The sequence below is a fragment of the Diuraphis noxia genome, unplaced genomic scaffold, assembly GCF_037042655.1.
Source record: "Diuraphis noxia isolate RWA-SAM2 unplaced genomic scaffold, SU_Dnox_SAM2 contig0009, whole genome shotgun sequence".
NCBI lineage: Eukaryota > Metazoa > Arthropoda > Insecta > Hemiptera > Aphididae > Diuraphis > Diuraphis noxia.
In genome coordinates, this window is record NW_028301719.1 from 123,070 (window position 1) to 148,908 (window position 25,839).

General features: G+C 29.0%; 1 protein-coding gene across 2 annotated transcripts in view; it reads right to left on the reverse strand.

The window, feature by feature from the left end:
- The window catches only part of LOC149054174 (transcription factor 21-like), a 38,912-nt gene that overhangs the window by 11,701 nt on the left and 1,372 nt on the right, over positions 1 to 25,839 (reverse strand). The window contains exons 1-2 of one of the 2 annotated variants that reach the window (XM_089230582.1): positions 24,574 to 24,607; positions 20,155 to 20,497 (exon numbers count right to left, since the gene is read on the reverse strand). In XM_089230582.1, the coding sequence (XP_089086708.1) occupies positions 20,155 to 20,490 (336 nt within the window). In that variant the 5' untranslated portion in view covers positions 20,491 to 20,497; positions 24,574 to 24,607. Of the gene's footprint in view, positions 1 to 20,154; positions 20,498 to 24,573; positions 24,608 to 25,839 lie in introns of those variants that run through there. The other variant, XM_089230581.1, reaches the window with a different exon arrangement.

A 25,839-nucleotide genomic window follows, 5' to 3' on the forward strand; every position in this document is an offset into this window, starting at 1 on the left:
TTACTCAAAAAAAAAAAAAAACTTATATTTAAAAAAGATTTAAAAGGTAAACTACTTGAATTAGATAAATGTTTTTACCGCCGAAATTAATTTAAACAATTTAAAAGTTGGCTATTTTAAAAAATGTTATGTATAAATACAGTGCATGTGTTATTAATTTCTTATAACAAAAGTAATTGCATTTATCAGTTTGATCTGTTCACCGAGTGTATACGGACATACAGTGTAATTTGAAAAGCTTGATCGCACCTGTAACTGTAAAACGCAAAGTTTATGTTTTCATCTATTTTTAGTTAAGGCCGTTGAGTGAACTTCGCGGTTATCCGTTCCATCGAGGTTAATCATGATGTAGAATAAAACCGAAAATGGACTTTCTGTAGAATACGAATATAAGACAGATATAGGTGAATACTTAAAATTAATGTACCATATATGTACTATGTAAATTGAAACTTCCGTTTCTAGATCAGCATTTAGTCAATAAAAATATTTGTTTGATCTATAACCGCTATTCGGCCAATGAAAAATTAGGAAGATTTATAAACTATTTAGTTGAAAATTATACCAACAATTATAACAATTATATATTTCCACCTCGAGTTTTGACAATTGTAAGCACTTATGTTTGTAGTACAATTTGTATGATATTTATGTAATTTATAAAAATCTTTTCACTCAAAATTAAATTTTCAATTTTATTTTCCGCATCCAAATGTTTACAATTTCATAGATGTAGTGTATATTTTTACCTAATTCTTAAATTATTATAAGAATATCTTGTATATAAAGACCACATAAAAAAATATTCAAAACAAAATAAACGTATCCATATAAAAAAAATTAGATACATGGCTATAATATCCTAAATGCAATATAATATATGAAAGTATTAGCTAACAAATTTAAAAAAATTAATTTTACTAATTAATTTGAACATAAACTAAGTACAATTCGATTAATAATTGTAGATTCTACTATAGTAAACTATTATTTATTACATTTATTTAGTATAATAATATTATAATAGATACATAAAATATAACTAAATTAGAAGTAATATTATACGACCATATACAATATAATATTTACACTAAGTTCGATAATCATTTGGAACAATTTTGGAAACCAATGTATTTACACAATAAACGTTGAGACCCCTAGTTGTAAGAATTCGATGGGTATCCACTACCTGTGTTTGGGAGCCAATTCGATCGCCTACAAAAGAAGTAGTTACCTACCGAACTCCACGGGATACTCACTTTGATGGCTTACAACAATTTAAATATTAGAAAATAAGGTCCTTAAAATAAATATATTGAAGCCAGTAAGAGTAGCAATGAACAAAATAGATATTAAATTTGTATAAGTAGAAGTAAAATGCAGCAAGTATTTCTGCACACGATATAATAATTGTATGATTATTTTTCCGTTGTATTGAACATAATTTTAACTATTGATAAGATAAGTTGGATATATTTTATGGGTACATCCATTATTCCAAATGTAATTAAAAGAGCTGCAGAAATTAAGACATTAGATTCATTATCAAAATTATCAAGGTTATTTTAGAGACTCGAATCATTCGACATTTAGATATTTATTTAAACTATATTATGTATGATACGTTTTTGAATGACTGATACAAGATTACAAAAATGGGAATTTTCCGACCTACATATTAAATAAGGTGTTAATTTACAATTATTGCAAAAGTAAGAATTTGAATACTAAATTAATATTAATATTAATTCTCTATTAAAAGAAATCGTGGTGGTGAGCATACTTGTTGAATCAATCTGTACACAATTATGTTACATATAGGTAACTGTTTTAAAAAGGTAACAATATGAATTTAACAAACTTTAATAAATGCGTCATTAAAATAAAAAGTGATGGTGAGCCACAAGTGTAGTGAATCACCCTGTACATGGGTTATGTTGCATACATATAACAGTTACCGTTTTACATAGGTATAAAAATATGTTTATTGTGTGGTCCCTGTTGCACCCTAGCCGCATACTTACACGATTAGAAATCATACGAAAAAAATGTGCTATGAAGATGTGGCCCATTTTAATCGCTGTAGGGCATTATGGGTGAAACACGATTGCGGACGCTCTACCTTTTTTGCAACACGACTGCGGACGACCACTGTATGACAAAAGGTTTTATATTGTACCCAAAAAATGACACGACTCCGGACGAAATTTATTGAAACGTTGCCAAGTTGTGCAACGCAGTCTAACGAGCCCAACGATTATCAATTTAATGATAGGCTTATCGACTATCGTTTGAATGGCTAGTGAGCACCGACTACAACGCGGTTTAAGATATTAGATCATATTATATTATATAGCTAATAATAGGAATAATAATAATACAAATATTAATTATGATAATTGACAAATTAGTTAAAAATCAAAAAAACAAGCGCTCGAAAAGCAAAATTTATATTTATATTTTTTTCCCTACGTAATTATAACTAATTGTTTTTAAATATTTTAATATGTTTTTGTGATTTTTATAATCATCATAGCTCTGAATCGTTAATTTAATTCTATCCAAATCTTTTTTAGCCACCGATTTTTCTCAACCTTTGTTTATTGATGAAATTATTGTCTCAGTGTCTGCTTGAGTTTCTTTTAAAACCGATATAACTAAATGAATCGGAGGATATGTATTATGAAACTGGCTATGTATGTTCGGTGAAAACTTTCTGCTCCATTAGTAGTTCTTAAATAACACTAAACACTATATAATAGAACACTATAACTACGGTCTACGAGTGTGCAGCTATTACTGCAGTACCTATTTAACAGAAATGACTTGTAACTGCAAATTACATATTTTGTTATTTTAATACGCTCAGAATTCCATTTTCCCACATTATCGAAGTATTATTTATAAATTTGGCAACATGTGTCCGCCATCGTGTCATTTTTGGATGTCCAAAAATCTCCAAAAAGGTAGCCCTGATAAGATCCGTCCGCAGTCGTGTATCACCAGGCATTATGATGTACCTATCATAAGTCAGATAAGTTATAATATTATACGTTATGCATAGTATTGCGTTATGCTAGTTTGATGTTTTATTTATTTATTTTATGCATAATAACTATTCGTGGTACGAGATAAAAAAAAAAAAATAAAAAAAACAATGAGATGTGGGTTGCCACAGTGAGCCTAATATTAAGAGAAGCGATGAAAAATAACAGACCTTTCAAAAAAACGTATTACATCGGAATATCGTTGGCTGAGAGTAAAAAGGTTCTATGTCAAAATATCTTATTTTACAGAAATGCATTTTTATGGTTTGTTAAAAGACGTAGAACCTTTTGCTTTGTGTGCCTATTTCATTACAACTCGTATCTAACTAATTTCCAGCTTAAAACATGCGCCACTAAAAACTTATAAGAAATATTTGAAAAAGTAAATTTCGAAAAAAAAACATAGAACCCATTTACTCTTAGTCCACTCTTAGTCTATTTGGATCTCTGAGCCGGGGCATGATTATCAAGTACTAATTACAACGTTAATTTTTTTTTAAATCGGTAGACATACGTCATGTAAGCACGTGTTGTCTACGGTGGTTTTTTGCTTCGCTCGTACCACACCGCCGAATTCGTTCCGACACGTCTCGTCGGTTGTTTTTATTTTTGTTTAATATTTTTGTTTTTGGTCCATCCTCCACCTCTTCCCCGCCACCAACGAAGACGACACGATTGACACACCTTAGTCGCACTGCCTTCGTCGCCAACGTCGAGGAGAAGAGACGTGACAAATTGCACCTGTCTGACGACCATTTGTCTTTTTGGCCCCGTCCCCATTAGTCAAATACGACTATTCGTTGTCATCGTCTTCGGTGGTATTTATAATTTTTTTGAAAATCCCAGCCACCACTCAGCGGCGTATTTTGTTTCGTGGTCATTACATCATATTTTTATGTCCCCGTTCAAGGTCGTAGAAATCTACTTATTTTTCAGACCAACCGAATTGATGGCTCTTCGAGTCGAACGGAAAAGTGTACTCGTACGCATTACTGCATTAGTGCATTATGTATATTATTATTATATTACACGGATACATGACGAGCCGCAGTGTCACCATGAGGGGGGAGGGTTGGTTTTCGAACCTTTGGTCCTGACTCCTGAGGCACGAGGAAATATTATATAAACAAGCAAATCACTGTATGATATAAAAAATATATATATATTAATAGTATAATATCATTATTTATTATATATACGTATATATTACAGAGTTTGTTTGAATGTTTAATTAAATTAAATATATAAATATTAAATTATTTTTTTTTCAAATTAATTAATAATAAAATAATGTAATCTATAATAATTATTGATTAATATAGTTATACCTATTTAGATTTGATTGTGAAAAAAATATATAATACCTTTTTGCTTATCATCATTAGCATACGATAGTCTATAATATTTATTATTATTATCTAACAAATGGGCAGATGAACTACAGTGTTATTGATAACATGGCAATATCATTCAGAATTAATTATTGTGCGATTACAAGTTATGAACCTTATTAACTTTGGTAGAAAATAAATTATATATATTTTATATTAATAAAAGATTTAAAAAAAAAAAAAAGGAAATTAGGGCCCAAAGTGTTTTACTGAACCTGTGCTTAAATATAGTTATTTGATGACACTGATAGCTAAAATGGTTAAGAGGGAAGGGGAAGTTATAAATCCTGCGAATTATAGGTAGTAGTTTTTAGGGTTGGATTGTAAAACGATATAAACTCCGCTGAAACTTATTTACCCGAAAAAATTGTAAATTCCACGGGCAAGTTTTCGGTTACTCGAAAAAACATGGCAACTCTACCAATATAGTAGGTACATGGTACATCCATAGATGACAAATTACAACTATTTTATAACTATAGTGATCATTATTGATTTTTATTTTAAGTTAAAAATATGTTTATATATATATATATATATATAATATAAATACATATACAATAATAAAATACCTATTACTTACATAGTGTCACTTTTATTTCAAGTAAAAACCAGAGGAATTTACATTTTTTCAGGTAAAAACATAACTAGTGGAATATACATGAAAAAATTTTAAAAAGGTCGAAATCGACCAAATTAACACAACGATGTAAAATAATTTATGGCTGGTTTGTAGTGTTTGTACGAGTACACAACAAAAACACGTATACATCAATATTCGTAAATTTTAACCTATCTTATAATTTTCCATAGATACTGATCGTTACTGATAGTGAACGTCGTAGGAGGTTTCTGGTAGCAGATTGTATATATCTGGTACTTTTGCGAGGTCAAAATTTAAAATTTTCATTATATTTTTAAAAAATCAGGTTTGATGGCGTTTGTTACCAGTAAGTTCGAAAATCTTCGCTTTGTTTTAGTTATTTTGTAGACATTTCGATAAAAAAAAAAATGACAATTTATTCAAAAACCTCAATAAATTAATGTAAGGGTCCTCATAAGTTAACAGTATAGGTATTTAAAAATGTAGGTGCCTATAATATTCAACGAAACTATACCCACTACTAACCCACTTAATTTTTTCATTTCAAATTTCTTAAAGTGAAAAAAAGCATTATGTCCGATACAAAAACGAGACTTTTTTTCGTTTAACGAAAAAGAGTGATTCTGACTTATTCCCATCACGCGCCCGGGCGGGCCTGCCATACGTTATTGCATTAAACTTATCATAAAAATAATAATATATATGTGACACGTGAATGTACGTGTTACTCAAACAAGTGAACAAAAACAACTCGTCGTCCAAACGGTAAAATGGACCTAATTTTGTCTCTCTTTGTATTATCATTTTCTATTTTTCTCAAAAGAATGTTTTCAAAACTAATGTGCACTAATTCTGTTTTCTTTTAGTATGCCGGCCAAAAGTCCAACAAAGGCGTGAAAATCCGCACTTGTAGGTATTACTGCAATGTACCTATTAACCTCTGATATAAATTTTGTTTTTTTATCAGTTTAAAAAAAATTGTTTGTTTTCGCTAAAATAAGTGTACTTAGCGCGATCGTAAGTTTTGATTTTTGATCTTAAGCGCAGATAAATAAAATCGAAATTATTACGTCGTAATAAATTTCAGTGATTACGTATTCCTTATGAGTTAATGATTTATTAATAAATTATCCAACGTTAGCACGTCGTCTGCAGATACGAATCTATCGAGATAAGTAATAACATTATACCGATAAAACAGTAATTAAGTTTCTGTAAAAACGTCAATAAATACGAAACTTCCGTGTAATATAAAAATATAAAATCATATTTGGTTGACAGTATTTTTTGCAAACTTATTTTTAACGAGAGATAACTTCTGACATAAAAAAAAATAAAGAATTTTCATCAAATTTTCAAACGTTAGCTTTTATTATTCACTTGTATTTTATAGTATATTAAAATATATCGCCAATAATAAAAGTGTTATTCGCTTTACATTTTAATATGAAAGTACGGCAAACGACAATGAAATTGAAAACTGTCTGAATTGTGGTTTTCAAGATCGAAGTTTATTAATAAAATTAAAATTTAATAAAACTTCACTATTTAAAGAAAATACATGCAGCAACGTCTTCACATAAATGATTTATGAATTATGTGAGCTCAAGGACACATACAAGAAAAACGTTATGGTCTTAAAGGTTAAGCAAATTAGCAAATCTTGAGTCGACTTTTCCTTGATTAAATTTGAATATTATAGCTTGTTTATGTTTAATGTATAAATAATTGCCTACCTTAAACGCCTTATAACTAGCGTATGTGATTTTCTTTGATAATTTTTTTAACATAATATCCAATTCTTGTATAAAACTATACACATATAGTGTAATCATTACAACTATTTAATTTTAATGCTAAAAAAAAAAAATGAAACTTAAGTATTTTATGCGTACTAATTAATTTTAAAACTAAGAAGTTTCAAAAAAAAAATTACATGAACAGATATTATATATATATCTGTTTGTGTTTACATTAAAATATGATACTTTGCAGTTTTCGTATACATATATAGTTTCATAAGATTGAAATGGATTGAATTCAGCAAACTCCTTTTTAATTTTCAACTTCATAACTAATAAAATATATCATACACAATTTTTGAAAACATTTAAATATAAATCATAATTTTGGAAAACAATATTATCCAGTCAAAAACTGAATAAACTATTTTGAAATACATGTTCTTAATACTTAGATACCTATAATTTGATTTTAATTCATAACTCAGGAAGTAAGTTCCCGGTTTTTCACTCCGTTAAATAATTAATACAACCAGAAACAGTGTGTGTATGATAAACAAGATATCAACGACATTATATATTATATAAATTAAATACTCTAATTAATTATTATATATTTATTATTTAACTATAAAAAGAAAACGTGTTTAAAATTTGACATTAATTGTATTTTATGATCGAAGTCAGTTCCGACAAATGTTTATTCGTGTACGGCGTTTGTGAATAATTACATTTAAATGTCGTGTGATACGCAAGACGTATGTGTACGAAATACTTTAATTTTGTATATTTTGTAACAAACAAAACCCGCCGTTATAGCCACCGCGCATGTGTGCTGAACGTGTAAACATTAATTCGTTTTTAAAAGGTCGTGGGAACGCCGGCGGTGATAAATACCCCGTGATGGGTCATAACGACGAAACTGAAAAAAAAATAATAATAACGTTTCCGAAATGGGAGACATTGGCGTTGGCAAATAAAAATAATATTAAATGAACTTAAAACGGTCCAAATTCAACCGCGAACAGTCAAAAAACAAACAATAATCAACTCGCGTCTTAAAACGATTTATTTAGATATTCAAATGTAAACGTCGTTAATTCTCAAACACATATATATAACATTAACTATATAGTAACTATACTACAATACAGGGTGTCCCCCCATGGATTTAAACAATATCTCACGAAATAATGGAGATACCGAAATTCTGGTTTTGTAATAAGACTCACGGGGATAAGAACTACAATTATTTCATTTTTAAATTTATGTTTTGGTAAAAAATTTAAAAAATATATTCTTTTATTTTTTAATTACTTCAAGAAAAAATAAAGATAGCCACTTAGTAGAGTTTATTTTTCTGAAAATATTAACGTTTCAACATTTTATTTTCATTCTCTTGAAAGAGTTCGTCCGGCCGTACGAGCACGCGCGTGGCGCGGCGTTTGACATGTTTGATAGCACTACGGCGTTAAATAATTCACAATTTTTCTCAAGACTAAAAAAAAAAATTTTAATCAGAAAATTAACGAAAATAAAATTTTCAAACATCAATATTTTCAAAAAAATAAACTCCACAAAATGTTTTACCAAAACATTAAAATTAATTTAAAAATGAAATAATTGCAGTTCTGTGAGTCTTATTACAAAACCAGAATTTCGACATCTCCATTATTTCGTGAGATATCGCAATGGGTAAATCCTCGCGGTACACCTGTATATATGCTATATTATACATAATATTTAATTAGGTACCTATGTATTGATTCGATTGTTATTCTAAGCTGAATCCTGATCGTTGAATTCCCAGCGAACGATTAATATTAAATATTAAACGTTTAAATACAAATTACTATATTATTTGGATATAAATAGTAGTATGATATTATTATTTAAATTGTTCGGAGAGCAAAATGAGCTAACGAGCAACAAAGCTAATAGATTTCAGAAGCGTAAAAACTATTCACTGTCGATTGCACACAAATGTGCAATAGTGATGCCGACTAGACTCAAAATAGAAGCATATAGATAATAAATAATTCGTCGTTAAACAATGATCAGTCGATTCAGTCGTCGGAATACAAATCCAGTTTTGATAATATAATAACCGTATCATTAACTATTAACAAATTATCAACAAACTATGAAGTACCTATAATCTATATATCCATTAATATCCCAATACTATATAATGTCATTAGTGGCTATGTAAACATGACGGTTGTGGTTACAGATTGTAATTAAACTTTCGTTTGTATGGTTAGCATTTACTATTCAAAAAGAAGTGTATAAAACTTAAATTAAGATTCTTATAAATAATATTTTTATTTATTTTTTTATCATTAATCTAAATACAACTCGACAACAAAAGCCTTTAGTTGGATAATTACTTCATTTCTAGTATCTAGCTAGTTAGACTTAGTCACAGTGTGTATGGAAATTGAAATTATCCTAACATTATAATATTTGGTTGATTAAATTGAATACTTTGAACAATTTTAGAATGTTTTTGTTCTGATCAGGGTTAGTACCTACCATCGAGGCTTGCGGTCATGTGGAGATTTCGTCGATCTTGTTCATATCGTTGACATTCCGTTAAAACGGCTTAACTGTAAACGTAAAGCCATATACTTTGCAATTTGCATATTAATTATGTATATAAGTGGTGTTGTTAATTACACGGTATCTTATGCACTTATACATTTTGTTGTATCAATACGCAAACATAAAGTTGTAAACATTTTTATCGGTTGTAATTTATGTAAAAATATTCGAATGATTTGGTGTAAAGAAAACGGTAGTCACAGGTACTGTACACCTACTTATCATGTTTCAAAGCATAAAGATAATAATATATGATGAACGTTTTTAGAAGTAAGTATAAAGGAATAATGAATACAAAATTTCTATAAATATAAAATTCATATTATGTTCGTCTTTACTGGAAGAATAGGTGTCTACTGTCTACTAAATTTAATCTTTTAACTCTCCGGTCAGTCCATGACTATTAACCTATAGTCCCCGGAAACTAAAATGTTAATTTGTGTGCAAATTATTTTTTTTTCACATGGAGAGTTAAGTACTTAAGTAAATCACTACTTTCAATGGTTTCGATGAGTACCTACGGTTCAAAAATACAAAAATAACTTATACATTATGTTTCAATACTTCGCTTGAAATTTTCGTCTATTATTTTTCACGTAAAACTAGCATAGGGAATAAATAAAGAAATATTTCAATTTTTGTTTTTTTTCGTATAACGTACTTATATAAATATTAGTTTTGAGGTTAGGTACGCATGGCTTTAAATTATAAATAGTGAGCTATAATTTTCTTACTTAACAGTATGTACCTACCTGTATAAATTATAACATATTATTTAACAGTTTAGGATTAAAACAAAACATCAATATTTTGAAATTACATATTTTTAAAAATACACAATTTAAAATGTATTGAATTTAAAAACTAATTAGAGAAATATGCGTATGAAATGTTAATAAGTGGTTCAAAATAAATAAATATTACACACATAAACATTTTTCACAAAAATTGTGTATTTTATAGAATATTAAACAATTGCAGTCAACCACTAAACAAACTCTAAATTATTTAACTCGTTTAAACCAATGCTTCAGCTGCAAATAACCAATTATAACAATTGATTCAGAAAACCTATAACACAAATTAATGCGATCAATAAAAAAAACTATATATCTTAATGCCCTGATATTTTTAAGGTTAACTTGCTTGCTTTGTTTTTTATTTAATTAGGCTTGATTGGTCAATTTTTTCAAATCAGGAGCTTTGGTGCTTGTAATAAAAAGTTTTTTTTTGGTGATAGTTTTAGAGTTTTTTTCCACAAATATTTTGGATGATGCGCCTTCGTTTTCATAGCACGCTCATGACAAAGATCTCGGTGATTTTATTTGAAGCTGAGCGATTTTATTACGGGTTATTGATAATTTTTGAATATTATTATGTTGGTAAGATTATATTTCTACAAATTTTATTTTATCTGCTCAGTTGACAATTTCAAACCAACATTTATTGATATTTACCACATTTTAAGTTTAAATATAGGTATACATTTTATATTATACAAATCAAAAATCCATACATTTACAATCATTTAGTTTGTTTATTTGTTTTATTTTAAATAAACAGACGAATAAATTATACTAAAAATACATTAAGTACCTACGATTTGAGGAAGAACCTTTAATGTCACTGTTAATTTTTTTTATCAATCGTAGGGTAACACTGAACTCATCATGGACGAGTTATTATGATATTATATATTACTCGATTTAATAGCAATTAATTGAATCAGTGGTTCTAAAAGAGTAAAATCAAAATCTTGTTTTAAGCAAAATGTACATCATTTATATAAAATTCAATACAGAAATATAAAACATGATTTAAATAAAACCACTGCAGTGGTATGATTAAAGTAACATTGAAATTCAACTTGCATTTTATACATGCACCTATGATACTAAGCACGGCAAATATAGAGTAATGCTTATTTATAGTATAATTTAAATTGTGTATATATTTACATAATTTATGTATTGCTACTTCGATTTCGGCTATTGACTTTATTCTATTGAATTACATTACAACGAATACGCGATTGGACGTGACATTTTGGAGACTGTTGTCGGTGACGCACATTATTTTTTTCTTATTTACCTTTAAATAATTTATAATTCCGAAACAGGTAAACGTATATCATTATATAAGTGATACGTTTTAATTGAAAAATTTATAGATTGTGCTAATTAACATGGTACCTACCTATACAGGTTATACAGGTATCTACAGCAACATATACGAACAAGAAGTATTTGTTTAGGGTCTCTGGTGAGCAAAGTGTATTGATTCTACCATAGAGTACCATCTGAATATTTGTTTATTTATTATTTGGTGTCAGGTACCCATAATTATTATTCAGGTAGGTATATGCAGGTTCAGATCATTACAGATTCGAGTGAATTTCGAATGTAGTTAATATAAAACACTTAATTCGTCGACGAGTCAACAATTTTTTTTTTTAAATATTATTATTTAATACTGACCAATAATAAAACAATAATAAAACGTCACAAATCTATTACACATCCTTTACAATTCTACAAGACAGCTTAAAAGTTCTATTACTTGCTGTCCGCATATAATATTAAATTATAAATCTCAATTTTCTTTTTTTTCTCGGGATCGAACATTTCAAGTCTCACGGTTCAATAACGTCACGAATTTCGTTAGAGACAGGATTTTCTTAATATTTTAAGAACAAGACGTTTTTATGCTCTTAAAATCCGTTAAAATATTATTATTTTACAGAGAAATAAGATATAGTTTTACTCATTTACTATACGAAGAAAAGTAATAATTTACCTAATATAGCAATAATAAATTATAAGCATATTTTAATCTTTATACTATAATTAATATTAAAATGATGTGGCCTGGTGTGGTACGGTGCTTGGCCTCGGTCACATACGTGGTCTGAGATCAAGCATCATCTGGTGACGAAATCCTCGGATGGGGGACCACCTGTATTTTAGTGACAAATCCTTGCCACATATACACGTAAAAATAAATAGTAATAGGTTAGGTTAGGTTAAGACTTATGATTTAAGAGAATTCTAAATCAATAATAGTTCGAGATATGCATTTTTATGCAGTAAAAACCCCTCGACGGACACAAATATAGTATCCAAATGGGATTGGAGAAACATACACATTATTTCTGTTGGTACCTACCTATAATAATAAATTTCTGCATCATGAGATGCCTGTCTCGAGTGTATTATGCCATATCACTTATTAATTGGAGAATAATTCGTCGAGAAATCTTAGAGTCCAATATCATCGAGCCGTGGCCATTCTCAACGGACAAATAAAAAACGAAATACGTGAGAATACCCAGAAAATCCTATCCTATAGGTGTTATAAATGCAGTATAATAATGATACAGAATAGCAAAATACAATACTGTTACAGCCCTAAACACATCAACACGTGCAGCAGAACGCACACGAAGCTTATAAAATAATTTAATAGTATACACACAAGCACACAATACAATAAGTATAATAAATATATACATATATATATATAAGAAGAATTCGTATGTGCTCCGTCGTCGGCGGCGGCGTTTACACCATAAACATACAACTGAAACGGCATCGATTGGTGTGCAACTACCTACGCGGTGGGTGTGCTGCGGGGAGGGTGAGGGCAAAAAATTTAAGAGTTCCGAATGGGCACAAAAAAAATATATATATGTATATATTTATATATAGTCCGAATAAAATCCGACGATGTGAGTTCTAGCGAACGATCTTTATAACAGGGACTACGTTTACGGACGTTTACACAAGCGTCGTAAATCACGACTCTAGTTTTCGTTCGGAAATTTATATTAACGACACGCCATCGCCACCGGATTTTTCATGTGTAAATAATAATACTATGGCGACTTCATCGTTCTCGGTGTTTGTTTATTTTTTTATATTGCACATATTTTTTTTATTATTTTTTTTTATTGTTACAGCATCAACTACAAGGTTATTATCTTCCAGTAGTAATATTTTAAGTTAGATTATAATATATAATATATTTACAATAGGTTAAAATTATATTAAGTTGTACATTTCAATTTTTTTTTTTTATTGCACATATTGTTTATTTAATAAATATAAATTTTATAATATTGTGTATTATTATCTACGATCGATTGTATTCGTTGAGGACTGCTACACGTGTACGGCGGCTACGGCTGAAGTTCGACAATGTTATTATCGTTGTAAATTTATAATACTATAATATTATTATTTTTATACGTGTACGTCATCTCATGTGTTTATATCTCTGTCCGAATACGCTGATTCGGCGAAAAATAAAACACATCGTGTTCACATCGATAAACTTATATCATATAATAATTGCACCGACGGCCGACCAAAGCCTAGCGTATATTTTTATCGAAAACATTTTTTTTTTTTTTTTTAACTACATGGGGTATGTGCTACAAGGGTGAACATCCCTTGAAAAAAAATGTGTACGGATTATCTCGCATTCCGTGGAATCGTGATCTTGAATAAGAAAAATCAAATACATTGAGATTAAATACGTTTTACACGACGTGTCAACACAAATTACTAAAAAATTATAATATTAACATACCAATTATAATATGAAAAAATTAAGCCACCGAACGGTTACACGCGAGTGTCACGGCGTTGGCCGCCAGCATTTCTGCAGGGTCGCGACTATAATAAGTACACAAATTATAACATTATAACTGGTGGATTTTTATTAGACATTCGGCATAAACATTTTAGATTTTAGTTGGTGAAAATGTTTTTCATATTGTGATGATATAGGTGTGAATCGATATTAATCACACATCGCGATGGTTGATATTCGTTTATTTTTTTTTTGCACTCTTTAAATTACTATATTTTCATAAATATTGTCACAAATTTTTGAAAATAGTATTAAAATTATCTATTACCTACCGTATAAATTTATGATTTTTGGGGATAGAGAGATGAAACATTTTTTGATGAACCCACCACTCTCAAAAACAAAAAAATACATGAAACCCTTGCTCCATGACACGTAGGATTTACATTATGAATTTTTCTGTACATCAAAAAAACTTAGTTCTTATTTATACCTAGCATTATCTGATATGCAAAATGTCAAAAACTTACTTCTGTATCCCTAAATTTAGATGATTATTGTCAGAAAAACTTTAAAGAATAAAAAAAAATTTTTTTTTAATGTACATTTTGCGCTGAATTAGGTTGTCTAATGGCGTAAACGTTTAATTTTATCAATCGAATAACGAAACAACCAGAAAATTGAACAAAAAGTGTGTTTCATTTTCAAAAATTAAAAGAACTTGGCAAACAAATTATTGCTGTACGAATTCATTGCTTCCAGTGTGATCGTATCTCTATAATATTCGTTATTTATTTACTCAAAACGTAAAATAATATATTCTTATTTATTTTTAATGTTGAAGTCTTGGTTGATAATTTTTTTTGAACGAATTATTTTACTTTTAATTTGCCACTAACTATGTTCCAGTAATGTTTGAACAAAATAAAATAAATAACCTATACAGTATTTTTTTTATTTTTGTAATTGACAAGTTTCAATTACTACAGTTGATTAAGTAAACAAAAAGTATAACATATATATGTATACTTTCTTTTCTCTCAGAAAACAAATGACCGAGATAAAATGCATGAGAAAATCATGTGCGATTTAAAATTGAATTCAAAAACTAAATAACTGTAATAAAAACATGCTCATAAAAAATAATTCGAAAAATATTAGATTTTTATAAAAAATACAAGTTTTGTTATCATGACTCAATAATATTGTTCAACAGTTCAAATGTTCTGTAGACCGATTTAAATAATTGTAATTATTACAATATATAATAGTTAAGTCGACGAAACAATTAATTTTATCCAAATACTATAAACATTAAACTTATCAAACTCTTTAATTCTACAGACGCTAATTTTGATCACTTCGATTATTTATATTATAATATTATATGTATAGCCAACATTTTTTTTCTTAATTTCATTCATACTGATATTAATCGAAGCATAATATACGTATATGTATTATATAGTTGTAATTTATCGGGTTTTATATTATTTAATGATTAGTATACATATATATATATATATATATATAAATAATAAACTGTTGATAAAACTATAATTTATCTAAATTTAATACCAAATTAATTAGCATAATACACGTCTTAATCTGTAATTCGAGGCACCTACCAACAGTACCAACTCATGGATGAAATAGTTCTAAACTTACCTTGTGAACGATTTTAATACGCTTATATAGTTATATATTATTATATGATATATGTATAATAGGTATATTAAATATTTATTTTGTCGTTTGAACATAGCTTTGGTTCATTATTCAGACTATCCTTTGAGTTTCAAACTTCAATAATACTTTTAATTCGATATGTTAACAACCTGTGTTAAATAATAAATTTGAAATATGATTTAAATAACGAAATTTAAATAATATTGAGCGTAAAAACACGAATATTAAAGATGTATATTTTATTTAATCTAGTGTTTTGGGGTGGAACTTCAACCAAAATGACCAAATATTTTAAAACATAGAAGTACCTATAGGTTTAAAAGCATTTTTTTTTTGTTTTTATTTGATATAAATACCAACATTATATTTTACTATACCTACCTATTTGAATCAATCATATAAAATATAAAAACAGTTGTATTGTAAATTATTGCCTGATAACCATATTATATAACATAATATAATGTTTTATAATAAGTTTTTTATAACTTTAATTTTTAATGTTCAGTCAATCAAAAAAATAAATAAAAAAATAAATAAAGTTTGCTAATTCACTCGAAACTACATAATATGTATATCGTTATTGCTGAACAAACTGAATTAAATCAATTTAAACTAATAATCGGTTTTGTTATTTGATCTAGTAATGATGTGGTTGATATAATATTACAAAACGAAAATTTTAACAATTACAAATAATATCTGAAGTATTCAAATCTATTGAAACGAAAATAACGTAAACTAATCGGCAATCACAGAGAAACGAACCACTTACCACTTCACGCGATATTTCGACCAAAACGAATTAAATTCGTCATATTTCAATAGATCGGGCTGTAATCGAGTAAATATAATTTTCCCTTTTACAAGAATCATTAACAGACCGTCCAATTTTCTTTAGCCGATGACGATTTATCGAACCCCCGGTTAAATCGTGTGAAGTCAAGTCTTTATTATTATTTTATATTACGAGTTTGGGCGAAATTACATTATTTCAATGGAAATAACTTAAATAACTACACCCTAAAGGACATGGTCGTTAAATTAAAAAATTCAATAATCCTGCCGGACAATTAATTATTACTGATACTGCCATTTATTATTTTCGTACACGAACTGTTTTCAAATGCAATATCGCGTAGTTAATGCACATAAGACTTAAATGTATAGTTATTAACTTTTATTTACCTTACCGCAAGTACATAACCTATATTATGTACGCGAGTAAAATGTACTTGGTAAAGGCCAGCGGTTCCCAAACTGTGAGGCACGCCTCCTTTGGAAGGCGCAATCAGTAATCACTTGACAAGGGAGGCGTAATAAAAAATGATTTTTTTTTTTTTAAATTAACAATACAGTTATATTGTAAGATTATACTTCATTCAACAATTTTCGGAAAGTCACTACAACTAGACTGCAGCGTTTCACATCTACCGAATATTGTCAAATTTTTTGCGCTTGCAGCTGTATCAAAATCAATATAACGGTCAATACTGAATGTTGAAGTAGAAATGCGTGTGGCTGTTATGATATTGCAACCTAATTTTGAAGAATTAGAGAACGGAAAACAATCACTTTGTTCACATTAAAATTAAATATTAATATTAATAGTCTTTGGTTTTTTTTTTCATAAAAAATTAAAAATGTTGTAATCATTTAATAGAAATTTAATAATATATTTTTATTATTGATTTATTTTGTCATATAATAATAAAAATATTTGTATATTTAAATACTATAAATTTGTTTGTTATTTATTTATTCATGGGAGGCGCAATTTATTTTTTTATTTTTAGGATGGCGTAAGCTTAAAAAGTTTGGGAACCGCTTGTATAGGTTATATTGGAGAATGGGACAACTATAATACGTGTAGGACAAATTTACAGCCACCATAGATGATAGTTCATAAAATCAATAACAAAAATCTACATCCTGCTGTTGTATCATGAAAAGAAAATCAAATCGATGACCATTACATTATTAATAACACGTGTTGTCGTCCAATAAAAATAAATAAAGAATAGGTATCTATAATATTTCTATCAGAGTACTATAATAACAAAGTAACATAATGATCGTTAGAGCACGTCACCGAGTTTTCATTTTGTGGTCCATATTATGTAAATACATAAATGTAATTCTATAAATGAAAAATGAGCAAAATCGTCGCGAATCTTGTAACATTCCACAACAGACCGACAATTATATTCAGCATACAGCTATAGATTGTACGTTATATTCCAATCGATCGGCTGCGGCAAACGATAAATAAATCCACGAGAAAATATATTTGAAAATGTACATATATTTTTTTAATGTCTCACTCGTAATATTTGAATCATAACAGCTCAGTACCTCAGCCATATCTTAATCGTAACAGCTCTGAGTATTTACTTCAGTACCTTATATACCTATACTGGCTATATACTTGAATACAATTATTTTGCAATTTGTGTTCAGCGCTCAAAGTATAGCACAGTAATTAAATCCGTCACTGCCTATAGTGCCTATACCGTCAATCACAAAGACATTTCACTTGGATTTATTTTTCTTAAATAATTTTTAATTTATATAATATATACAGCTATTATAGTATATTAAACGCACATGATATACATCAAATCAAATTATAAACAGCTGCTTTGTTCGATTCTTTTATAAGAAATTAAAAATAGTAATGTCTCCAATGTCGGACTAGAGATGGTCCTGGACCCAATAAATGCCTATTCCAGATGTTATATACTCGAGTATTTTACATTTAAATGCGGCAGGTATACGAATTATTATGCAAACACCGTATCGTCGTCGGAGCATCACTTGACCACTCAAACAAACTCAATCATCGTCCGGACGCGTTCGCCGTTTGCCTAGATGTCTTATCGGTTTCGCAACATTAATTATACCGAAACAGAATTTCAATAAGCGCCGTAAACATTTGCACGTATTAAAATGTGAATAGCACTTATATAGTTATATTGTTCTCCGCATTCAAACACAACTTCTATACTAATACGATACACACCTTTGTCCCCTCGTCCATGTACAAAATAAAAATGATGAAAACACTATAATATTATTTTCGCCATCGTGCGTATCGCAGTTTTGACGCATAATAATGATGATAATTATTATTTAATACTGATTTTAATGAATTCAAGGAAGAAATTAAATTACTAAATACCATGACTACTTCAGCAGTATTAACTATATGAAACTGGGTGTACTTTGATTAAGTGAAGGTGATCGTTCAACTGTTTTTAATCAATTTATATAATATTTGCTAGCTACTTATTATTATATAGATTTGTTTTTATTGATTAAAAATTAAAATTAAAAATTAAATTCAGTTTTACATTTAAGTATAATTGTTTTGATTGAATTTGAATGTACGTTGAATATACCTTAAATAAACATATATTTCGTACAGTAAAATATAATATGGGCTAAAAAGAAATATCGAGTGCATTTTTAGTAAACAATTCCCTACTGCAATATTAAACTATATAATAGCTACTAATTTGACAAAAGTTTAATCTCAACTAAAAGCTAAAGTAACAAACGATCGCTCTGTTAATTTAGCCGTACTGTTGTTTTATCATAAGGTTCATTGTATATAAATAATTTATTTTGTTCAGAAGTAATATCACATTTTAGTCACCATCTGTCCATTCGGCTCGATTGAATTGTGTGCATTAATAACACTTATTTAGACACTGTACCTAGGTATAGCTATGATTTGACGCATTTCGGAAAAATTCTCTATTGCACTCTTAACGCTTAAATTTTACGAAAACATAATACTATTATTATTATTTATCAGTTATTACTGTTGTTGTTTTCATTGGGTTATGCAGCGTATCAAAAGTTTTCGTTTATTTAAAAAAAAAAACCTAAATATACTAACAATACGTCAGCGAAATAATATCGGTGTACGTGTAATTGTCATATTATCGACCACTATAAATTTTTGTCATTAGGTAATACACTTTATGTCAATAATTTAAAGATTAATATAATCATTATCACAAGATAGTGGTTTTGAGATTTCGTATGGTATACTTAGTAATTTTTTAATATATGAACGTGTTTTTTTTTGCGGGGATGGTCATGGGAAATTTATGGACATTGATTTAAATCTGATCGAGGCCGAATTACACACATTACACAAATTTGGGAATAATAATCCCTGTGGCAACATTTAATAGTCTATACTACGTTTACTTATAAGCCAAGTAGCGCCGAAGTTCTAAAAATCTATTAGAGCAAAAAATATTTCAAGAAGACCAATATCTGAACATTGGCAAAAATGGCGCACCATGCAGAAGAAAGTGTTCAATATGAAGCAGCCCCATCCTAAATTTTCAAAACATGTCGGGCTAACGTAATAGGGTTCGGCGCCACTGCTTATATAGCGTACATATATCTACTAGATACTCGTTTATCATATAAAATATAATAATTTATTATATAATTGTGCATTTTACCATGGCGTAGTTTAGTGGTTGCGTGGACGTGACCGAAACCTGAGTCGCGGTCTCTCGCTGGTCGGTGACGTCCGGCTGCTCGGCAGTCGTCAGCAACGAGCTCAGGTGTGCTATGTACGTGGTGGCCAACCTCAGCGTGTCCAACTTCGACAGTTTGGTGTCGGCCGGCACCCAAGGCAGTGTCGTCTTGAGTCGGCCAAACGCCTTGCTGAGCACGCGCATCCGAGCCCTCTCCCTCGCGTTGGCAGCGTTTCTCGGACAACCGTCATCCAGCAAGTCCCGTTGCTGCTGTTGATGTTGCTGTTCCAACCACCAGTCTGGTCTGCGTCTGCCCATGTCACATCTGCGACAAAAATAAACGATCCTGTACTCTGTATTAATTTATTGCAATGTGACACTTTGACGAGTGAGGTGACATTTTATAGGAGGGGTGGGGGAGAAGAAAGTGGCACGACAAACTTATCATATATAATTTTTCGTATACCCTGGTTTATGTTCAATATGCACATATTTCATACTTCAATTAAATTTTAAATTTATTTTCAACGGCCATTTTCTTTTTTAAATCGATATTTAGCATTAAATGCATTACATTTTTTTTTTTTTGTAAACTTTACGGAGTGGTCGAACAACAAATGAAAATTTAATATATGATATCGAACCACACACGCAATTCTCCATTGACTTATAACACATATATCACACACACACAAGCATAAATATAGGTAGGTACTACCCTAATTCACCCTTCTACCTACGCAGAGCTTATATACTTTCATTACGAGTGACAGGAAAATTCGCCTCTGTATAATAAACTTGTCAGTTATTACACTGTCCTTTCTATGCTATTCACTCTCCAGTGGGCAACACAAACCAGTGTTGTTTTCGGTTTTAAATAGGAGTTATAAAAGTATAACGTATATTCATATTATAATAAGTACTCGAATTATAAAGCCAAAATTGAAAAAATAAATTTTTAATTGTACTCATGCTCTATATTTTTGAATTTCATCCGCGCGTTGTACGAAGTTATTCAATAGAGTATATATATATTAGTGTGCATGGGTGCATGTTAGTAATTTATAGTTTAATAATGTTTCCCATTTCCTATTACACTTTTATATGAGTCACATGATATATGTACATTTATAATTAAATTATTAAAATACTGTATAATGTTTATAAACATGAAAATTTTTATGCGCGTTCAACTGCAGTCAACTCTCTTAACTCTTTACTAATCCATCATCTATGAAAGATATTATTACATGCCCAAAACGAAATATTTGTTATTTTCAAAACGTAGAAATCTACCAGTTTTCTATCAATCAAAATATATATTCTATAAAATGCTATGTATAATTTAAACTCTAGGTACTAATTTTTTTTTTAATATCACTTTATCTTTGCATAATTATAATTTTAATACTTTGTAATATTGTCATAAGTTAATCACAATATTTATCGAAAAGTTAATGATCACATAATAATATGACGCATAATATCTAAGGCAAAGCACTGACATTTATCTGAATAAATGCAATTAATACTAAAAATACCAAGATTGAGTTATAGACTAAGCAAGACGTCCAATTAATGATTTGGAGATATAAAAAAATATCTAGATCACAATAATCAATATCATTATCATCTTTATAATCAGTGATTGTTTGCGCCCATTAAAAACATTTTCACAAATTCAGCATTTACATATAAAGATTTTCAGACAAAAAGTAAAAGGATTTTAGCTGAAACCAGAATTGCAGGGCAAAACAAATAAAAATAATGAATAAAAAATAAAAACATAAATAATTTATCTATTTATGAATAATCGTAGTAAACTGAATAAAAATAAAATCATTCTAATTAGTTTTATTCATAAACAAAACAATTATTCTGAATAAATGTATTCGTTAAAATCATGAATAATGTGAATTTTTTTTAACTTGTGTATTATACTAATCAATGTACATGAATTGTGCCTTATCAAAACCTATATTTAGGTACTTAAATTGCTTGCCAACAGAAAATTATTATCGAATACTATTATAACTATTGTAAGCAAATTTGTAATTAAACCACAGGAACAATAAAAGATAGTTTTAAATGTCAAATATGTATTACTTAAGTATAATAAATTTCTACGAAAAAATAATTTATATTTTTTTTACTATACATTTTTTGCAAATTTTAAAATACCGATAATTGAATTGTGTAAAAATTGGAGGAGGACTTAGCCCCCAGCTAATATAGTTGCGTTTATAGTTGTTGTTGAACAGATACGAAGACGACATAATTTAAATTACGACCAATATTTAGGATTTAAATTTATTATTTATATGATTATGGGGAATAATGAATAACGAATAACCAAATAATGAATAAAACATAGAAAATAAAAAAAACTCCCAATAATGAATAATGAACAATAGAACAATAATAAAAATAAAAATAATAATTTATAATAAAATGAAGAATAAATCAATGAATAGTAATTTTTTATTCCAATAATGCCCAACTCTGGCTGAAATTAAACAACGTAAATTGAGTGTTTTAAATATATAAAAAATAATATTTTGTCCGATTCTATTTTTCTAAAAACAAATTACCCATTCAAAATAACCGTCCTCGTAAAATGATTTTGTAAGAGGGAACCGGTACCTTGGGTATATACAGTTAATATATTGTATACTTTCAATTATTATTTATTAATAGCTATTATAATACTGTAATCCATTAATGTTTTTATTTCATTTTTTCATAGATTATTTTATTTCTCCATGTTCTTTTCCCGGATGTTTTTCACATCTAAATAATATTTACTCTATTATTTAGATATAATATATTCATATATAAAAAATGCTTATAAAAAAAACCTCGGACGTTTGGCCAGTGTCCATTGCAGTATTTAATATAAGTACAACTATTAGGAGCCAGTTTACCAGCTTAAAATATGATTTATTATAAGAAATATTTTAATAACCTATCATAGGTATTGCAAATCGCAATAATATCGTCTTTCGCGGGAACGCATTTCCTGTTTAAGCGGTCATTTCGATACACTGCTCACCCTAAAATATATATTTTTCACCACTAGCTGGATTGCACTTTATTGCGAATTTAAATTTAATAGGTATATTGCATGGAGATAACTAAAGTTACAGTTAGCAAAGGGATACACATTATGTTGACTTAAACCGTATAGGCCAACGACCATGGCTAATGGATTGCACATCAGTGGTACGATGGTACAGAAGAAAATGGGAGGCAATTGATTTTCGTGAAATCCGACGTACGTATTTTAACGACAAGTTTCGATTGGAATTCACTATTTTTTTATAAAAATGCAAAAACTGTAATATTTTCATGTATATTTATTAAAATATAATTAATTTATAATTGCAAAATACATTTGTTGTTGATTTTTAAAATAAGACGAGGACAAAATCGATACAAATAGGTAAGATAAATATTATTATATTATTATGTATATTATGTAAATTATGTGGGTAACATTTATTATCTACACCACGTCTATCGACCAGACCAGCAGAGTTCTTAAGTTGTACAAAATGAATTTGGAGCAGCTGTGTGTGTGGAATAAATGAACAGTGCAAAACCTACAGTTTTTAAAGTGAACCTATATAATGTTTCAACCCTATATAGCAGGGATGGGCAACTCAAAGTAACTATCGGGCCACTTTTAAGTACTTTAAAATCTAGCGGGCCGCAGTGCATAGGAGAAAGCAAAAAAAAAAAAGGTCCTTCAAATTTACTAACTAACTACTTATTTTTTATCTTTATTTATTTATTTATATTTACAATTATAATTACTAAAAAACACGAAAATAATAGTAGGTACCTACTAACGGCGTAGCGGCCGCGGCAGTACGGATATGACTAAACCGATAAAATGAAATAAATAGTATGTTAGCTGGGCATTATAAATATATATTTAGACATTTAATAATAATTTGGTTTCGGTTTAAAACTAGGTAAGAATTTATATCCACATTTTATCGAAAAATGTAATAAAATAAAATAAAATACAGATAAGCCCTAAAATTATACGAAGTAATTTGAAAATTTAGCGCGGGCCAGATAAAAAAGGTACGTGGGCCGCCAGTTGCCCTGCTATAAAGTATTACGCGTACAAACGCGATGCAACCGACGCAAAATGATGTACCTACGCAGAGTGCATCGAAGTGTTATATTCAGTGGCGCCGAACTCAATTTAAAATGGGGTGGCGGGGTGGCCAACTAGTAAACAATTAGCAAGTACCCACCCACCAAGAACCATTAAATTAAACCTATGCGGCTATACCTCAATGTTATCATCAGACAACATGCATGTAAAATATTTTAGTATTTGTACAATTATTTCAAATTTTTGTCAAATTTTTTCTGTTAGATATTTACCCATCTGCATAACAGGACCCACCACCTTAATTACCTGCAACAACAACAACAAAAACAAAAACAACAATAGTAATGACAATATTGAAAAAAGTTAACAGGTGGGTGTGATAATAATATGATAATATGTATTATCTAGGTCTGATTGATTACCATGATGATGTCTTATAACAATAATAATGGCTTATTGCTCAGTGACGAGAAATAAAATGCATTTTCGCCGCCGTGAAACAATGCTACTCGCGGTCGTGTAACACGTGTGCTGCAGTATTCCACTCTCTTTACGGTCTCGAGACCATTTTGTTTACGGTAAACCGTGAGAACCCTTTCTTCTTTCGACATCCGTTTGCACACACGTTTGTGCATTTCACGTCCACTGCGAAGTCATAGAGTTTATGAACAACAATTTCACTGCAGAACACTGGATTATTATACAACCGTCACACCTGCAGTGCGTGATGTTAAACTATTATGGAGGTATAGCTACCATCGCGAAACGTTCGCCGATTTACCTATATATTATTTAAAAATATTGCGATATAAATCTCGATACGAATACCGATAAAATACATCACTGTGTAGAAACGTGTACCGTGTCTTTGACAACCGTATACCATGTTTGGCGTAGGTAGGTTATACCTGTCTATAATACCTACGACCTACCATATTATATTCATAACAGTATAAGCTGGTGCGCGATTATGATAATAATAATATGCAAAACTAGTTTTTCAAACACCACTGCTCCCAATCATGACGTAATAATATATGAACGTGAAAAAATATTAATTTTGAGTTTCACAAATGATATTTATTAGCCAATAAAATTTGTTATTAGAATATAATTTAACTTATAAGTGTACGAATATTATAGTATACGGCACATTGTTTTGTTAAATTATCACATTGTTAATAGTCAACAAAATATTTCATGAACCTATACTGCAGGATCAATCCTTTCACGATTTTTTTTTTTATTAATCTCATAGTCTTATAATATGAAAAGCAAAAATGAACGCACATCATACTGATAATAAATTCCAAGTTATACATCTATATTATTATAAGTTATAACTCATAACTATACGTGAGCATGTGGTTCATGGAACTTACCGTAAGTCATTAAGCGTATAAATTATTATCATTGTCATTGTGATATATTATTTAGTGCTATGGTACAGTAAATATTATTTTTTATTGTTATTTATGTTTACGTAATATTATAATAAAATCATTGACATAAACATAATAAGTTAACAATGAATATAA